This window comes from Acinonyx jubatus, chromosome X, assembly GCF_027475565.1.
Source record: "Acinonyx jubatus isolate Ajub_Pintada_27869175 chromosome X, VMU_Ajub_asm_v1.0, whole genome shotgun sequence".
NCBI lineage: Eukaryota > Metazoa > Chordata > Mammalia > Carnivora > Felidae > Acinonyx > Acinonyx jubatus.
In genome coordinates, this window is record NC_069389.1 from 88,758,701 (window position 1) to 88,773,060 (window position 14,360).

Below are 14,360 nucleotides of genomic sequence, written 5' to 3' on the forward strand. Positions count from 1 at the left end.
GTCACCAAAGCTAGGGCTGGAAATGGGAATCTGTTCAAATAACAGAAACTACACTGTCACAAGCTCTCTTGGAGGCATATAGGCATTATTTGAAAATGCTTCATCATACTTACTTTTACCAGAAAGTACACACATGGTTTTAGATGGATTTCTGTTACTGTTGCAATTTACAGGAACAGAACATCCTAACCTTCTGAGTTTTCTGAGCTACGCACTGTTAATTTACTCTCTAGTACCCAGACCTAGGGCTGTTTGGATCATATGTTAGAGTGTAAGTTGGGGATAACTTTGTGCTAATGTTGGTAAAAAAAAAAAAAATACACCCCCCCCCCCCCAAACCCACCGTTGGTCAGCAGATTATCTCTCAGGGGTTATTGGATCAACATGATAACCATATGTATTATGGACTTCATTTTTTAACCTTCATTTTTAACCTTTGGAATCTGATGAGGTACTCTCAAGCTGTGGCAAATAATTTGTATGTATAAATGCTGCTTTCTGTGAAGACAGTAGAAGTCGGATCACGTTTATAGTTCCATGAATTCACTAAGGTCACGTTATATGTCTAACATAAGTTTACACGTGCAATTTCACTGTCCCCCATGAATATTCCAACTGCAACCTGAATCAGGTTATCTAGACCCAACATTGTTTTTTCACGAAGATGCTCTTTTCAGATTTCAACACCTTAACAAGAGGTTATCTTTCTGATTAAAAAACATTTTCAAACCCAGACTTTTACCTTAGAAATGCTTTCGATAGCAATGATGATTAAAACTATCCACAGTAGATAGGACCCTATGAATGTACCAGCTAATTATTTTTCTTGCCAACCTCTGAGATGTAGTGACTACTGGTTAGAGTGCAGAAGTTTTTTAAAAACAGGACACATCCTAAATACTAATCTCAATACTGTCGCATTTTAAAATGCCGTAAGGAACGGAAACACACAAACACAAGAAAGGAATTCACTAACTTATTAGATACGACACATACTACGTGGTAAATATTAGGGCAACTAGCACATCTTTAAGAAACCAAAGAAGCCAACCGCCCCCATGATCAGGAGAAGTTGTCGTGTTTAAGTGTGTGTGCAGCCGAAGCGAGCACAGAAGTTGTCGTGTTTAAAAACAAAAACAACAAGAAGGCCAGTTCTACCTAGAAACCACAAGCTGACAATTCTTTGGAGTCTGTTCTGTCTCCCTTTGATGCTGTTCATTGGACCAGAATGGCAGCGTGGAGCACTGAAGGGCGACGGAGACAGGCAGGTTGCTTTGCCTTATTTGATAGCTGGTGGGGACTGCTGAGCACCTCCCTCAGTCTCGTGGGGAAATGCGGTGAGACCCTGAGGAAGGTCAGGAATCTGAGCGGCAGCAACAGTAGCAAAGTGGCACCTGGAGCTTCAAGGAAGCAAGGGTAAGAAAAGCAAAGCCAAGGGGTTAAGCACCCACTGCACCTCTGCTGACCAGGGGCAAACACCCCTTCAGTTGCTTGTGAAATGGACTTAGTGTTAATAGGTATAAAAAGGCAAATAATAGCAGTAACGAGAATCATAATCACAAGAACGGAACATGGAAAATGTGGCTATAAAAGACAGTGAAAATAATAGGAGTTTCACTCCCCTTTCTGGGGGGGCGGTGGGGGAGGGGTGGGGCTGGGGTGGCTCAGGGCAATGAGGGAGTCGTCCGCCGTGTCACCTTTGAGAGCAAGGAAATTACAAAGTTTCTCTTGAGTTCCAGAACAGGTGGTAGGGGTCTTAGAGCCGAGTTGTAACTTGTTCTTCCTGTCCGTCACCCCATTTGTGCATGAGCAGGTCGCAAGCCTCTCCCCAAGTTTCAAAGACGTCCTCTGAGGAGTCTAAAAGTTTAGAATTCGAGGAACAGATGCTGGATGCACAGTGGAGAGAGCTGGAACAGGCTAGAGGGCATTCACGGCTCTGAGCAGCGCCCCGGGCTTCCCCTAATTCTACCTCACTGAGGTTAATTTCACTTTGAGAGCAGGCCTCTGCTTTCCCGGTCTCCATCTGAGAATACCTGATGTCCTGCCACATATAGTGCTGCTGAGCGATGCCATCCGAAATGGTGCACATTGGCTCTGAACTGGGTTCAGACATATGACCGTTAAACTTGGAGAATAGGAGACCGAGTTTCTTGAGAGAAGGACCCATGAAGGAGCGTTTGCTTGATGACTCGGCTTTTGACTTCCCTTGGGCACCGCCGGCTCTTGGCATGGTTCTGATGAGAGGTGGCCCGTGGCAGGCCTTTTTCTTGCAGCCTAAATTGAAAGAGACACTCTTGGATTTGGCCCGAGCCCCACCACTGCCATCATTGGTATCATCCCTCTGGGACAGTTCGGTGCTGCTCGCGGAAAAGCTTCTCCTTGAGTGTTTCCTATTTCCTAAGAGGTCGAGTACTTCATATCGAAAGCTGGAGATGTCCTGCTTTAATTCCTGGGGCAAGAGAGAAGATACGTTATGTTAAGAAGCATGGCCTTTTGTTCAAGATAGGCTCACTGGGTGTCCTTCGGAACGTTCCAGGCTTTGCCTAATGGCAAATCACAAAGTACACAAACTACCGGCAAAATCTCACATTATTCCAGTACAAGAAAAATATATTAATAATTCTGTGGGCAGGGGTGGCCATTGGCAACATCGTGCAATTAGTAACGCTGATTTCAGATGGTCCTTATCAAGAGGACAGCAGCAGACCTGTCCCTATTACAACGTTAACTAGTGATTAAGGTATTCGATTAGGGCACTAGCTCTCATAGGCGTATCTGCATATACAAAGACTGCGGCAGAGGAAAAAGCTTTTAGGACCCCATGGAATAAAACTAGGGAAGTAGAACATGTCAGGTTAGAGACTGCTGTTTGAGGACAGGGGTCCCTGTCTACACAGGTCCCCAGGAAATTCTTCTATCTCTGACTGCCCAGATACTAGATTGCTCCTTTAGTGTTTGTTTATTTTTGAGAGAGCGCACGCAAGCGCAGGAGGGGCAGCGTGGACGGGGGGATAGAGGGTCCCAAGTGGGCACCGGGCTCCGTGCTGACAATGAGCAGCCTGATGCGGGTCTCGAACCCAGAACCGTGAGATCATGACCTGAGCCGAAATCGGACGCTTAACCAACTGAGCCACGCAGGCGCCCCTAGAGTTTTCCTTTAAAGACCACCTTCTCAAAGCTTAAGTGGGAACATTTCGCTCTCCTGCTGTCCACCTGCGTAGACATACCGTCTCTTGCCCCTGGGCCTTTGCCTGTGCTGGTCTGTCTGCCTAGGACACTCTCCTCCGCGACTCCCCTTTATCTGGCTCCTCAGCTTAAACACGGCTTCTTCTGAAAAGCTGCTCTGACATCCCAAATCCCACTTGAGTGTCTCTCCTGTCTCCACAGCGCCCTGTGTCGATCCTGTCAGAAGATCCAGTCATGTGTCACCTTCGATCATTAGTGCGTGACACACCACAAGAGTGGGGGCTGGTTAGGTCTTGCTCATCACTGTACCCCAGCACCCAGGGGAGTGCTTGGCACGTAGCAGGCCCTCACGAGATGACTTCCATCTGTGGGTTAGGATAACGGCCTTTTTATGTTCCTTAGAAAATATACCTGTGTTCTAAGGTAGGGGTCTTCAGTCACTTGCCATGTTGAGAGTCTGGGTCGTGGGGGGCTGTCCTGGGCGTTGTAGGATGTTTAGTAGCAATCTCGGTCTCCACCCACTAGATGCCACTGGCACACACGTCTGGTGTGACCACCAAAATTGCCTCCAGACATCGCCAAATGTGCCCTAAAGAACAAAATTGCCTCTGACTGAGAACCACTGCTTTGGGCTCATGCCAGTATTAGGAGAGTTTTAATGTGTAATGATAGGGTTTGTTAAATCTTAGATGGAAGGGGTGCCTGGGTGGCTCAGATGGTTAAGCGTCCGACTTCGGCTCAGGTCATGATCTCGCGGTTCGCGGGTTCGAGTCCTGTGTCAGGCTCTGTGCTGACAGCTCGGAGCCTGGAGCCGGCTTCAGAGTCTGTCTCTCTCTGCTCCTCCACTGCTTGCGCTCTCTCTCTCTCTAAGATACATAAGCATTAGAAAAATGAAAAGGAAGATTTAATAATGGATTGGTTGGTCTTCATCTTGTATCTTTAAAGAAGGCCTTTATATGTCCTTTTGCTATCTTGCCCCTCACGATACGTCCTTGCCATATCATTCAATTTCAATTCCCACACCGTGAGACACCCAGAATATTAAAAGAATAAGGCAAATGTCTTTCGTTCATAAAGCTGATTGTGGCAAGAGACATTGGCAAAATCTCTCCACTTTCTGGGGGACAGACCACTCGGAGAGAAAGTAAAAATTCTAGCTGGTGTTGGTGGGTTATAGGAGGTTGAAATTATCACCAGAAACCTCAAACTTGGTGAAGATCAAAAGATGCTTAAGAAATGTGAAATGAGAAATTCAACCACTTTGTGATTAAATCACCTTAAAATTTTCTTCTGTCAGTCCCTCGTTCGTTTTGGAATTTCTTATCATAGCGGCCACGTATCTTTTGACTAAATTCCTGATAACTTCCTGGAAATTAACAACAACAACAACAACAACAAAAAAACACACATAAAGAAGCATTCAGTTTTCTTCTCAGGCTCTCAGTAAAATAAGAAACACATCCAAGAAATAAAATATGCTTAGACTGTCTTTGCAATAGCACATTCTCCCAGGATCCAGTCATTTTCTGCAAGTGTCCAAATTTGGTGGCAGAGTGGGCTCATAAGAGCAGCTTTACCCAAAGGGAAAAATTTCTGCCCACACACAAAGCAAACACAGATTCCCATCTATACAATGATGAGAATGGAATAATCCTTGAAGGGACATGGTCAATACCCTTCCTCCTTCAATCTGGATGAAACTTTAACCCTCCCAGTAAGATGAGAGTTCTTCCTTTTAGAAAATTGAGAAAGTCATTCTTCGGTGTCACAAAGTCTACTGATCTCAATGTCCACTAATTACATAATCCAGATATTCATTTAGTTATTTAGTAGGCTCCACGCCCAACGTGGGGCTCGAACTCACCACCCTGAGATTAAGAGTCATGTGCTCTACAGACTGAGCCGGCCAGCCGCCCCAGTCCAGATATTTTTCTTAAATGTCACCTGTCCTTCACAGGGATGGCTTCTTTTCACTTAGCCTCCTGGGGATGTGCTCCGCTTTGTATTAGTAGTGGTGATGAGACGTGGCAGGCATTGTGCCAGGCAGGCCACACGTACACACAGGCACGCGTGCACATGCACACTTCATCATACATACATGCTCACCACTCAATTCTCGCGACAATACTGTGACTTAAATGTTCCCCCCCCCCATTTCACAGATGCAGAAACTGAGGCTTGCTGAGGTTAAGTGACTTGTCCAAGGTCACACAACTGACCAAGAACTATTGTGCTTAGTCCCTGGGACGAGCTTTACCTGGTAATGTTGATTCTGTATCAGGCTGTCAGCATGGCGTTCCTGTAATTGAAAATGGACAGAGAGCTTAGATCAGTGGTCTCCCAGCAACCCATCCACTCGAATATATTTCTAAATATTAGGGCTAGAGAATAACGGAGGAGCTCCTACCTGACAAGCCCCCAAACATCGGGGGGTTGAAGTGATTTTTTGATGTTTAATATACGGACTGTCACCAAGGGTGTTGGGGGTGGGGGGAGATAGAAAACAGTTCTGTTTAAAAAAAACCAAAACATAATTTTTAAAAGCCTTACTGTGAAGCTTCTCAAGTTGTGCCTCCTCCGTCTCCCATCAGGGTCTCTTTTGGGGCAGAAGGTGTTGTTGAACCAGTTACCAAGGTAGAGAAATGACTTGGGACTGGGGATGATATTGAAAGGAGGTGGCAAGGTGCCGCCTTCATCAAAGTAACTCATCCAGAGCTTTGTCCTTGCAAATTTCCACTCAATATCGGCATGATCCTATGAAAGAGAGAATTCAAGAGTTTGGGATGGGGCACTGCAGAATGCACACATGACTCATTCTAAAAGTTCTGCTTGCTTCGATAGAGGGCAATCTGTCAGTAGGTATAAAAACTCAAATTACACATACCCTAGGACCTGGTAATCCTACTTTTAGAGATTTAACTTATTATACTTGCAAAAAGATGTATGCGCCGGGTCGTTCCCTGTAGCGCTGTAGCTTATCTTAGCAAACTAACTGGCAACAGGCTAAATATCCAACAGCGGGAGGGCGCCTGTGGCTCAGTTGGTTGAGCGACCGACTCTTGGTTTCAGCTCAGGTCATGATCTCACAGTTCGTGAGTTTGTGCCCTGCATTGGGCTCCATGCTGACAGTGCAGAGCCTGCTTGGGATTCTTTCTCTCCTTATCTGTCCCTGCCCTGCTCATTCTCTCTCTCTCTCTGTCTCTCTGTCTCTCTCTCTCCCTCCCTTCCTCCCTCCCTCTCTCTCTCTCTCAAAATAAATAAACTTTAGGAGCACCTGTGTGGCTAAGTCTTGAGCATCCAACTCTTGATTTCAGCTCAGGTCATGATCTCACAGTTCGGTTCGTGGGATCAAGCCCTGCATCAGGCTGTGTGCTGACACCATGGAGCCTGCTTGGGATTCTTTCTCTCCCTCTCTCTCTGCCCCTCCCCTGCTCTCTCTCTCTCTTAAAAAAAAAACTTAAAAAAACCCCCAAAATACCAGATAGATGCAATCATACGGTAGATAATCTTTTGAGACTGGCTTTGAGCTTCATCTGTGTTCCATTTTAGTGCTGAGTGGTTTTCCATTATATAGATGTACCACGGTTTCTTCATTCGCTTCTTGAAGAACACTTGGTTGTTTTCAGTGTTAGCAATTATGAATAAAGCTGCTTGGAACATTCACGCACAGGTTATTGCTGAACATAAGTTTAACCTCTCTAGCTTGACAAGCTAGGGTGGTATTGCCGAGTCACGTGGTAAGCGTGCATTTAAATTTATTTTCTTTTAGTTTTTTAAATGTTTTTATTTATTTTTGAGACAGAGAGAGACAGCGCATGAGCAGGGGAGAGGCAGAGAGAGAGACACAGAATCCGAAGCAGGCTCCAGGCTCTGTCTGAGCTGTCAGCACAGAGCCCAATGTGGGGCTCAAAATCATGAACCGTGAGATCATGACTTGAGCCGAAGTCGGACGCTCAACCGACTGAGCCACCCAGGCGCCCCAAGTGTGCATTTAACTTTATAATCAACTGCCAAACTGTCTTCCTGAGTGGCTGTGCCACTTTTCACTCCCACCACTTGCTCCGTGACTTCCTTAGCACTTGTCAGGTGTTTATTCTCTTCATCAAGTTTCTGTTTTAACTCCAGCTCGTGAACATACAGTGTTATATTAGTTTCAGGTGTACAATATAGTGATTCAACACTTCCAAATGTCACCCTGTGCTCATCCTGACAAACCACGTGTCAGGTTTTGAAAGTTGCTCCATTCTAACAGATAAGTAGTTGGATCCCATTATGGTTTTAAGACTCACTTCCCAAATAGCGAATGATGTCGAGCATCTTTTCATATGCTTATTTGATATTTATATACTGTCTGTGGTGAAACGTCTGTGCAGACCCTTTGTCCATTTGTATTGCATTTTTTTCTTACAGGTGAATTTTGATATTTTTTTTTATACATAGGCATCCCTTGGAGACGTTGTGGTTTTGGTCCCAGACCATCACAATAAAGCTAACACTGCACTAAAGTCAGTCAAATGAATTTTTTGGATTGGTAGTGCATATAAAAGTTATGTTTACACTATACTGTCACCTTAAAAAATTTTTTTTAGTGTTTATTTATTTTTGAGAGAGAGACAAAGCATGGGCAGGGGAGAGGCAGAGAGAGAGGGAGACACAGAATCCGAAGCAGGCTCCAGGCTCTAAGCTGTCAGCACAGAGGCCGGTGCGGGGGTTGAACCCACAAACCACGAGATCACGACCTGAACTGAAGTTGTATGCTTAATCGACTGAGCCACCCAGGCACCCCTATACTGTCATCTTTTAAGTGTGCAATAGTATTATGTTCAAAAAACAATGTACATAATTTAGTTAGAAAGTACTTTATTGCTAAAAAATGGTAACCATTGGGGTACCTGGGTGGCTCCGTCAGTTGAGCCTCCGACTCTTGGTTTTGGCTGAGGTCTGATCTCACAGTTCTGATCTTCACCCTGTTATCATGGAGACTGCTTGGGATTCTCTCTCTCTCCCTCTCTCTCTCTCTATCTGCCCCTCCCCCGCTTATGTGTGTTCTCTCTCTCTCTCAAAAAAAATGAGATCACTGATCACAGATCACCATAACAAATATAATAACAATGACTGTGTTTGAAATATTGCGAGAATTACCAAAATGTGAGACAGAGACAAAAAGTGAGCAAATGCTGTTGGAAAAGTGGCGTCGATGGACTTGCTCGATGCAGGGTTGCCATAAACCTTACATTTGTAAAAAGCAATATCTTCGAAGCACAATAAAATGAGGTATGCCTGTATTCTTGGATACAAGCTCTTTGTCAGGAATGTGACTTGCAAATATTTTCTCCCAGTCTGCATCTTTTCATAGTGCTTTCTTATTGGTGTTTTCGTAGAGCAAACTGTATTAATTTCAATGAAATGAAATTTATCACTGTTGGACTGAGGATCTTAGTCCCTTGCTAGCTATTGGCTGAAGACCTTTCTCAGCTCCTTGCCATACGGGCTTCTCTTTAAGACAGCTCATAACATTGGGTGGGGCGCCTGGGTGGCTTAGTCGGTTAAGCAGTCGACTTCAGCTCAGGTCATGATCTCACAGTCTGTGAGTTCGAGCCCCGCACCAGGCTCTGGGCTGACAGCTCGTCAGCCCAGAGCCTGGAGCCTGCTTCAGATTCTGTCTCCCTCTCTCTCTGTTCCTCCCTTCTCACATTCAGTCTCTCTCTGTCTCAAAAATAAATAAAAACATTTAAAAAGTGTTAAAAAAAAAAAGACAGCTCATAACATTGGGGCGCCTGGGTGGCTCAGTCGGTTAAGCATCCGACTTCGGCTCAGGTCATGATCTCACGGCTTGTGAGTTCAAGCCCCGCGTTGGGCTCTGTGCTGACAGCTGGGAGCCTGGAGCCTCCTTTGGATTCTGTGTCTCCCTCTCTGCCCCTCCCCGCTCAGGCGCGTGCGCGCGCACACTCTCTCTTTCTCTCTCTCTGTCTCAAGAATAAATAAACATTAAAACAATTAAAAAAACAAAAGAGAGCTCATAACATGGCAGCAGGCTTCACTCAGAGGGAGTCAATGAGAAAAGCCAAGATCTTCATGTAACCTAACCTCTGAAGTGACATCACTTTTGTCATATTCTGTTTGTTAGACTTGAGTCCCTACGTCTAGCCCATGCTCAAGGAGAACAGATTGTATAAGGGGTCAAATTCCAGGAAGTGGGGATCAGTGGAGGGCCATTGTAGAGGCTTCTTACCACAGTATTACTTCCCAGAAATGGAGAAACTGAATGGCGGTAATCTTGAGTAACAAATCCTTTTCTAAGTAATACAGTTTACAGATCTTTGCTTTATGTAAAATATAAGGGGAACCTAATCAAGTTGTCAGATGATTGTTAAAATATTATTTTTCAAAAAAGGATTATATGATCTTTTGGCATGTAACTGAGAGTTCAAGAAAATTGAATAACAATGGCATAATAAAACTGTCCATTCACATATACTTATTGATATGAAAAGGTTTCTTAGCACTTACTGTCATAAAAATATAAAAACATAGTTGAAGCTGAATTTTGTTCCTAAATATTATGTAATATTCTATGGATATAATAACTAGTTGGATGAAAAACCCTAACCACATATTGAAGAAATGCATTTCCAATAAAAATGTATGTTTATGTCTTAAAGTTATTTACCAAAATTTGTATTGTATTTGTGTTCCTTGAGCTGTTTTGGACTGCTAATCATTGAATCATAACTAAACTCAAAAGAAATGTTTTAGGGGTGCCTGGGTGGCTCAGTCAGTTAAGCATCCAACTCTTGGTTTCAGCTCAGGTCATGATCTCACAGTTTGTGAGTTTGAGCCCCGCATTGGGCTCTGCGTTGATAACACAGAGCCCACTTGGGATTCTCTGTCTCCCTCTCTCTCTCTCTGCCCCTCTCCCGCTTGCTATCTCTTTCAAAAAAAAAAAAAAACTTAAAAAAAAAGAAATGTTTTAACATTTATTACCTTCTGGCTGAAGGAAATAAAACATTAAAATTTAATTTATATTTTTGTTCTGAAGAAATATTGTCATGATCAATAGTCATAAAATACTTAAAACAAAAATTTTATGACATTAGGATAAAATCCTGTGGGGATGTGAATGGAAAGAAGAATTCAAAGAGAAAGGGAATGATGTAAACTTTCTGCCCTTAAAGATTATAGCCATTTAATTTTTAAATACATGCCTATGAGTAGCAAATCGTTGTGGCATTCAGATTCCATTGGATAAATTTAAATGAGTGACTAGATAGTTTTATTTTATTTTATTTTATTATTTTATTTTGTTTTGTTTTATTTGAGTAGGCTTTATGCGCAGTGTGGAGCCCAACTCGGGGTCCAAACTCACAACCCTAAGATCAAGCCCCTGAGATCAAAACCTGATCTGAGATCAAGATTTGCACACCTAACCAACTGACTGAACCACCCAGTTCCCCCAGGATAATTTTATTTTAAATATCTATATTTATCATATTCCTGAAATTATATCATTTGCAATTGTTTAAACTTATGATGACATTTCTAGATGTCAACCCCCAAAATATAAAAGGATACATAGATTTTTTTCCCTTCAAACTCATTAGAAAGTATGCTGGGCAAGCCCTTGAAGGCCCTTGATGAGAGCTTCAATATGTAAATTGCACACACACATGCACGCGCGTGCGCGCGCGCGCACACACACACACACACACACACACAATTATCGCTATAGTAACTATCATTGCCCTGGAATCCTGCATTGCGAGATAATGGTGCTGTAGGCAAGCTGGCATGCAGAGGAAGACGGGGGTAAGGGCAGCATGAAATCGTGAGGGGTAGCCTGCCATTGTGGAAAGAGCAGAGGTTTTGGAGTTCGGCAGACCAGGGTTTAAAATACTGTTCTGCTATTAGTTGTGTGACTTCAGACCCGTCAATCCCAATCTCTGATGGTTTTCTCAAATGTTAAAGTCAAGGAAAATATCTACCAACCTGAATTGCTGTGGAATTTCAGAAATAAAGGGGTGCCTGGGTGGCTCAGTCGGTTAAGTGTCCGACTTTGGCTCAGGTCATGACCTCATGGCTTGTGAATTCGAGCCCCACAGTGGGCTCTGTGCTGACAGCTCAGAGCCTGGAGCCTACTTCAGATTCTGTGTCGCCTTCTCTCTCTCTGCCCCTCCCCCGCTCACACTCTGTCTCCTCTCAAAAATACATAAACAACAAAAAGAGAAATCAATGTAAAATGCCAAGGCCTGCTATGTAGTAAGACCTATATAATTGTTGATTCTTTCCACTACATTTCTGAGCCAACAACACCAGAAACAAACCTTGAATTTTCATTTTACCCTTTGATGGCCCAAAATAGCCAGTCTCTCATTCATGGAATGTTTCCATAGTTCTGGAAATGAAGTAGCTATTCAATAAGTATTTCTTAAGATGAACTGAGTCACATTTTCAAACTTGCCTAGAGATCCTGCTATCTGGAAATGCTCTTTTTTTTTGTAAACCCCTGGGTGAGGTAAGCTTTTTGTTTGTGTTTTAAACACTAAGAAGTAATGTCCTTTTTAAAAGAAAATAGTTGTCTAAAATTCTAAGGGAAAAAAGGCATTCAATCTCAACAAAGTAATAGAGTCATATGGTGGGTGAACTTATACACCATAGGCATCTTTTTGAGCTTCAGAGGCTTTCTGGTGTCCCTCATCGTCCCTACTCCATTTAGGACCCCAATTGCTACCATTCCATTCCCCTAGTGCTCAGGTGGGCTTAGGTTGGGAATTACCATGTAACTTAGCACAGAAGTTACTGCAAATTATTGTCTCAATGGTCCTTTTCCATTCGCTTATCATGTATCAATTCATGGCCCACCTAACCTCCATTCTTTGATTCCTATGTTGAGCAACTAACTACTATATCCCAGGCACTCTGCTAGGCTCTGGGTATAGAGTGATGACTGTCCAGTAGTGGTGGTGGGAACATCACACAGAATGTAATTAGTGTACAGAATTAACACCCGGATCCTGAAGCTCTGGAAATAACAGACCACCTGGAAGGATTAAACAGCATGAGTTGCAAAGTGATTAGTAAGTATTCATTCATTCATTCCTTCATTCATCAAATATATATAGATGCTAGGTGTTACGATTGCAGCAGTGAACAATATGGACAAAAAGATGATTTGGCATGTAGAAATCTGTTTTATTTTCAATCCTTGATCTAATGTGAATTGCAAGATTATAGATTGGTTCTTGTGGTTGTATTTGTCTAAACATCCCTAAATGCCTCAAAGGTTTTTACAAAAAATTTTTAACATTTACTTATTTTTGAGAAACAGAGACAGAACAGGAGCAGGGGAGGGGCAGAAAGAGAGGGAGACACAGAATCCAAAGCAGGCTCTGAGCTGTCAGCCCAGAGCCTGATGCGGGGCTCGAACCCACGAACTGCAAGATCATGACCTGAGCTGAAGTCGGATGCTTAACCGACTGAGCCCCCCGGGGGCCCCAATGCCTCAAAGATTTTTATACATCTGCATGGGGCTAGCCTTTCACCTTATGTGATGGACATATCACACATTGGCTTTTTCTTTGCCTATTTTCAGTGTTTGGTGGTGATGCGTTCTCCTACTCTGCCCTATCCTTTGCACTCAACTGTTACTATTAAACATTTTCCAAGATCCGCCCCTGGCGGGGTTCCTTGTGTAAGATATACCTACACAACCATAGGCAGCGGTCCTTCCTCTTCCATACTTTCCAAAATTTTCAGGACTTTTGTGCTACCACGATGTGCTTTCAATGTGCTCTTAATGACACATAGATTTACATATGTGTTCTAGATCATGTGTGTGCCCTGCATTGCCTTTGAGATTGTCAGGTCCTGTGGAGCAGACCAAGGCTTCTGTATATTTTATCTCCTTTCACTGTCCCCGTGTAAGGTACTGGGACTGAAGAGTATACCCTCAAATGTTGTTGACTAGCTCAGATTCTGAACACACAGCCACAGCTAGGTCAAACGAACATATCTGTTCAATTTCATGTTTCTCAACAAATCCAAGCTCAAGGTTCTTTTCCTTGCAATCAAGCTACAAGGCCAATTTCTTACCAGCTTTTGACAAATTCTTATGCACTCCCGTAGATCTCCTGCCAGCAACCATCTTGCCTTAGCAAATTGGAAAGCTTTATAACATAATGCAAAGGGAGAGTGGCAGGCATCGACACAGCAGAGCGGAGCTAATAATAACCTTTAAGGAGAAAAGCTACTCCCGGGAATCTTGGGCCCAATGGCAGGCTTGTCGGAGGGTTATTTTGGGTAAGGGGATATTTTGGCATTTTTCACATTAACTCGTAGCTGCTTACTTCATTTGGGCATAAGACCAGCTCTGATTCCCTATGATGGGAAAGCAACACAAATTGCTGTGGCATACACACCCCAAATCGAGGCAAGAGAATTCACTTTCCTGGCATTTCAAGGGAAGTCTACCTCACTTGGAGCACTTTCTCCTCCTGGTAAAATTCAGGGCATGCTTCTCAAATGTTGGTGTGCATATGGGGCATTTGTTAAAAATGCAGATTTCTGGACCTCACCCAATGTTATACATTGTATTGTGGTTTTGCCTCGGGGATAAAAATGCAATTTTAAAAAAGATGTAAGCATTTAAAATATATCGTAGTTTTTGCAACTCCATTTTTGTTTTGATTCATTTAAAAAATAGGGGCACCTGGGTGGCTCAGTCGGTTGAAAGTCCGACTTCGGCTCAGGTCATGATCTCACGGTTCGTGGGCTCAAGCCCCGTGTTGAGCTCCACACTGATAGCACAGAGCTTGCTTGGGGTTCTCTGTCTCCCTCTCTCTCTCTGCACCTCTTCTCAAAAATAAATAAATAAACATTTAAAAAATATATACTGGAATCTTCAGAATGTGGAGGAAGTTCGGGTCTCTTGGAAGCCCTGAAGTAGAGATAGTCCCCTCAGTGAGTATCACCATTCCTTCCCATGCCCTCACCTCCAGCTTATTACACATGTGTAGTGGTCTAGAGGGGAGTCAGGTCCCCGTCACTAAAGACAGTGTTCCTCCTCTCTTCCGCAAGGTTGCTAGATGGTTAGAATATCCTGTTCGAATCATTCTGGGGCCTGCTGGGACTGACTTTGATATTGGTTTATCTACTCTAGAGCCCTTGTAGAAACCTCA

At 43.5% G+C, this 14,360-nt stretch overlaps 1 protein-coding gene across 1 annotated transcript in view; it reads right to left on the bottom strand.

Moving 5' to 3' along the window:
• Positions 1 to 306: 306 nt before the first annotated feature.
• The window catches only part of TRPC5 (transient receptor potential cation channel subfamily C member 5), a 265,379-nt gene continuing 251,325 nt past the window's right edge, over positions 307 to 14,360 (bottom strand). Inside the window, exons 9-12 of the mRNA XM_015083806.3 lie at positions 5,737 to 5,940; positions 5,444 to 5,485; positions 4,463 to 4,552; positions 307 to 2,449 (exon numbers count right to left, since the gene is read on the bottom strand). Of these exons, the coding sequence (XP_014939292.2) occupies positions 1,757 to 2,449; positions 4,463 to 4,552; positions 5,444 to 5,485; positions 5,737 to 5,940 (1,029 nt within the window). The 3' untranslated portion in view covers positions 307 to 1,756. The remainder of the gene's footprint in view (positions 2,450 to 4,462; positions 4,553 to 5,443; positions 5,486 to 5,736; positions 5,941 to 14,360) is intronic.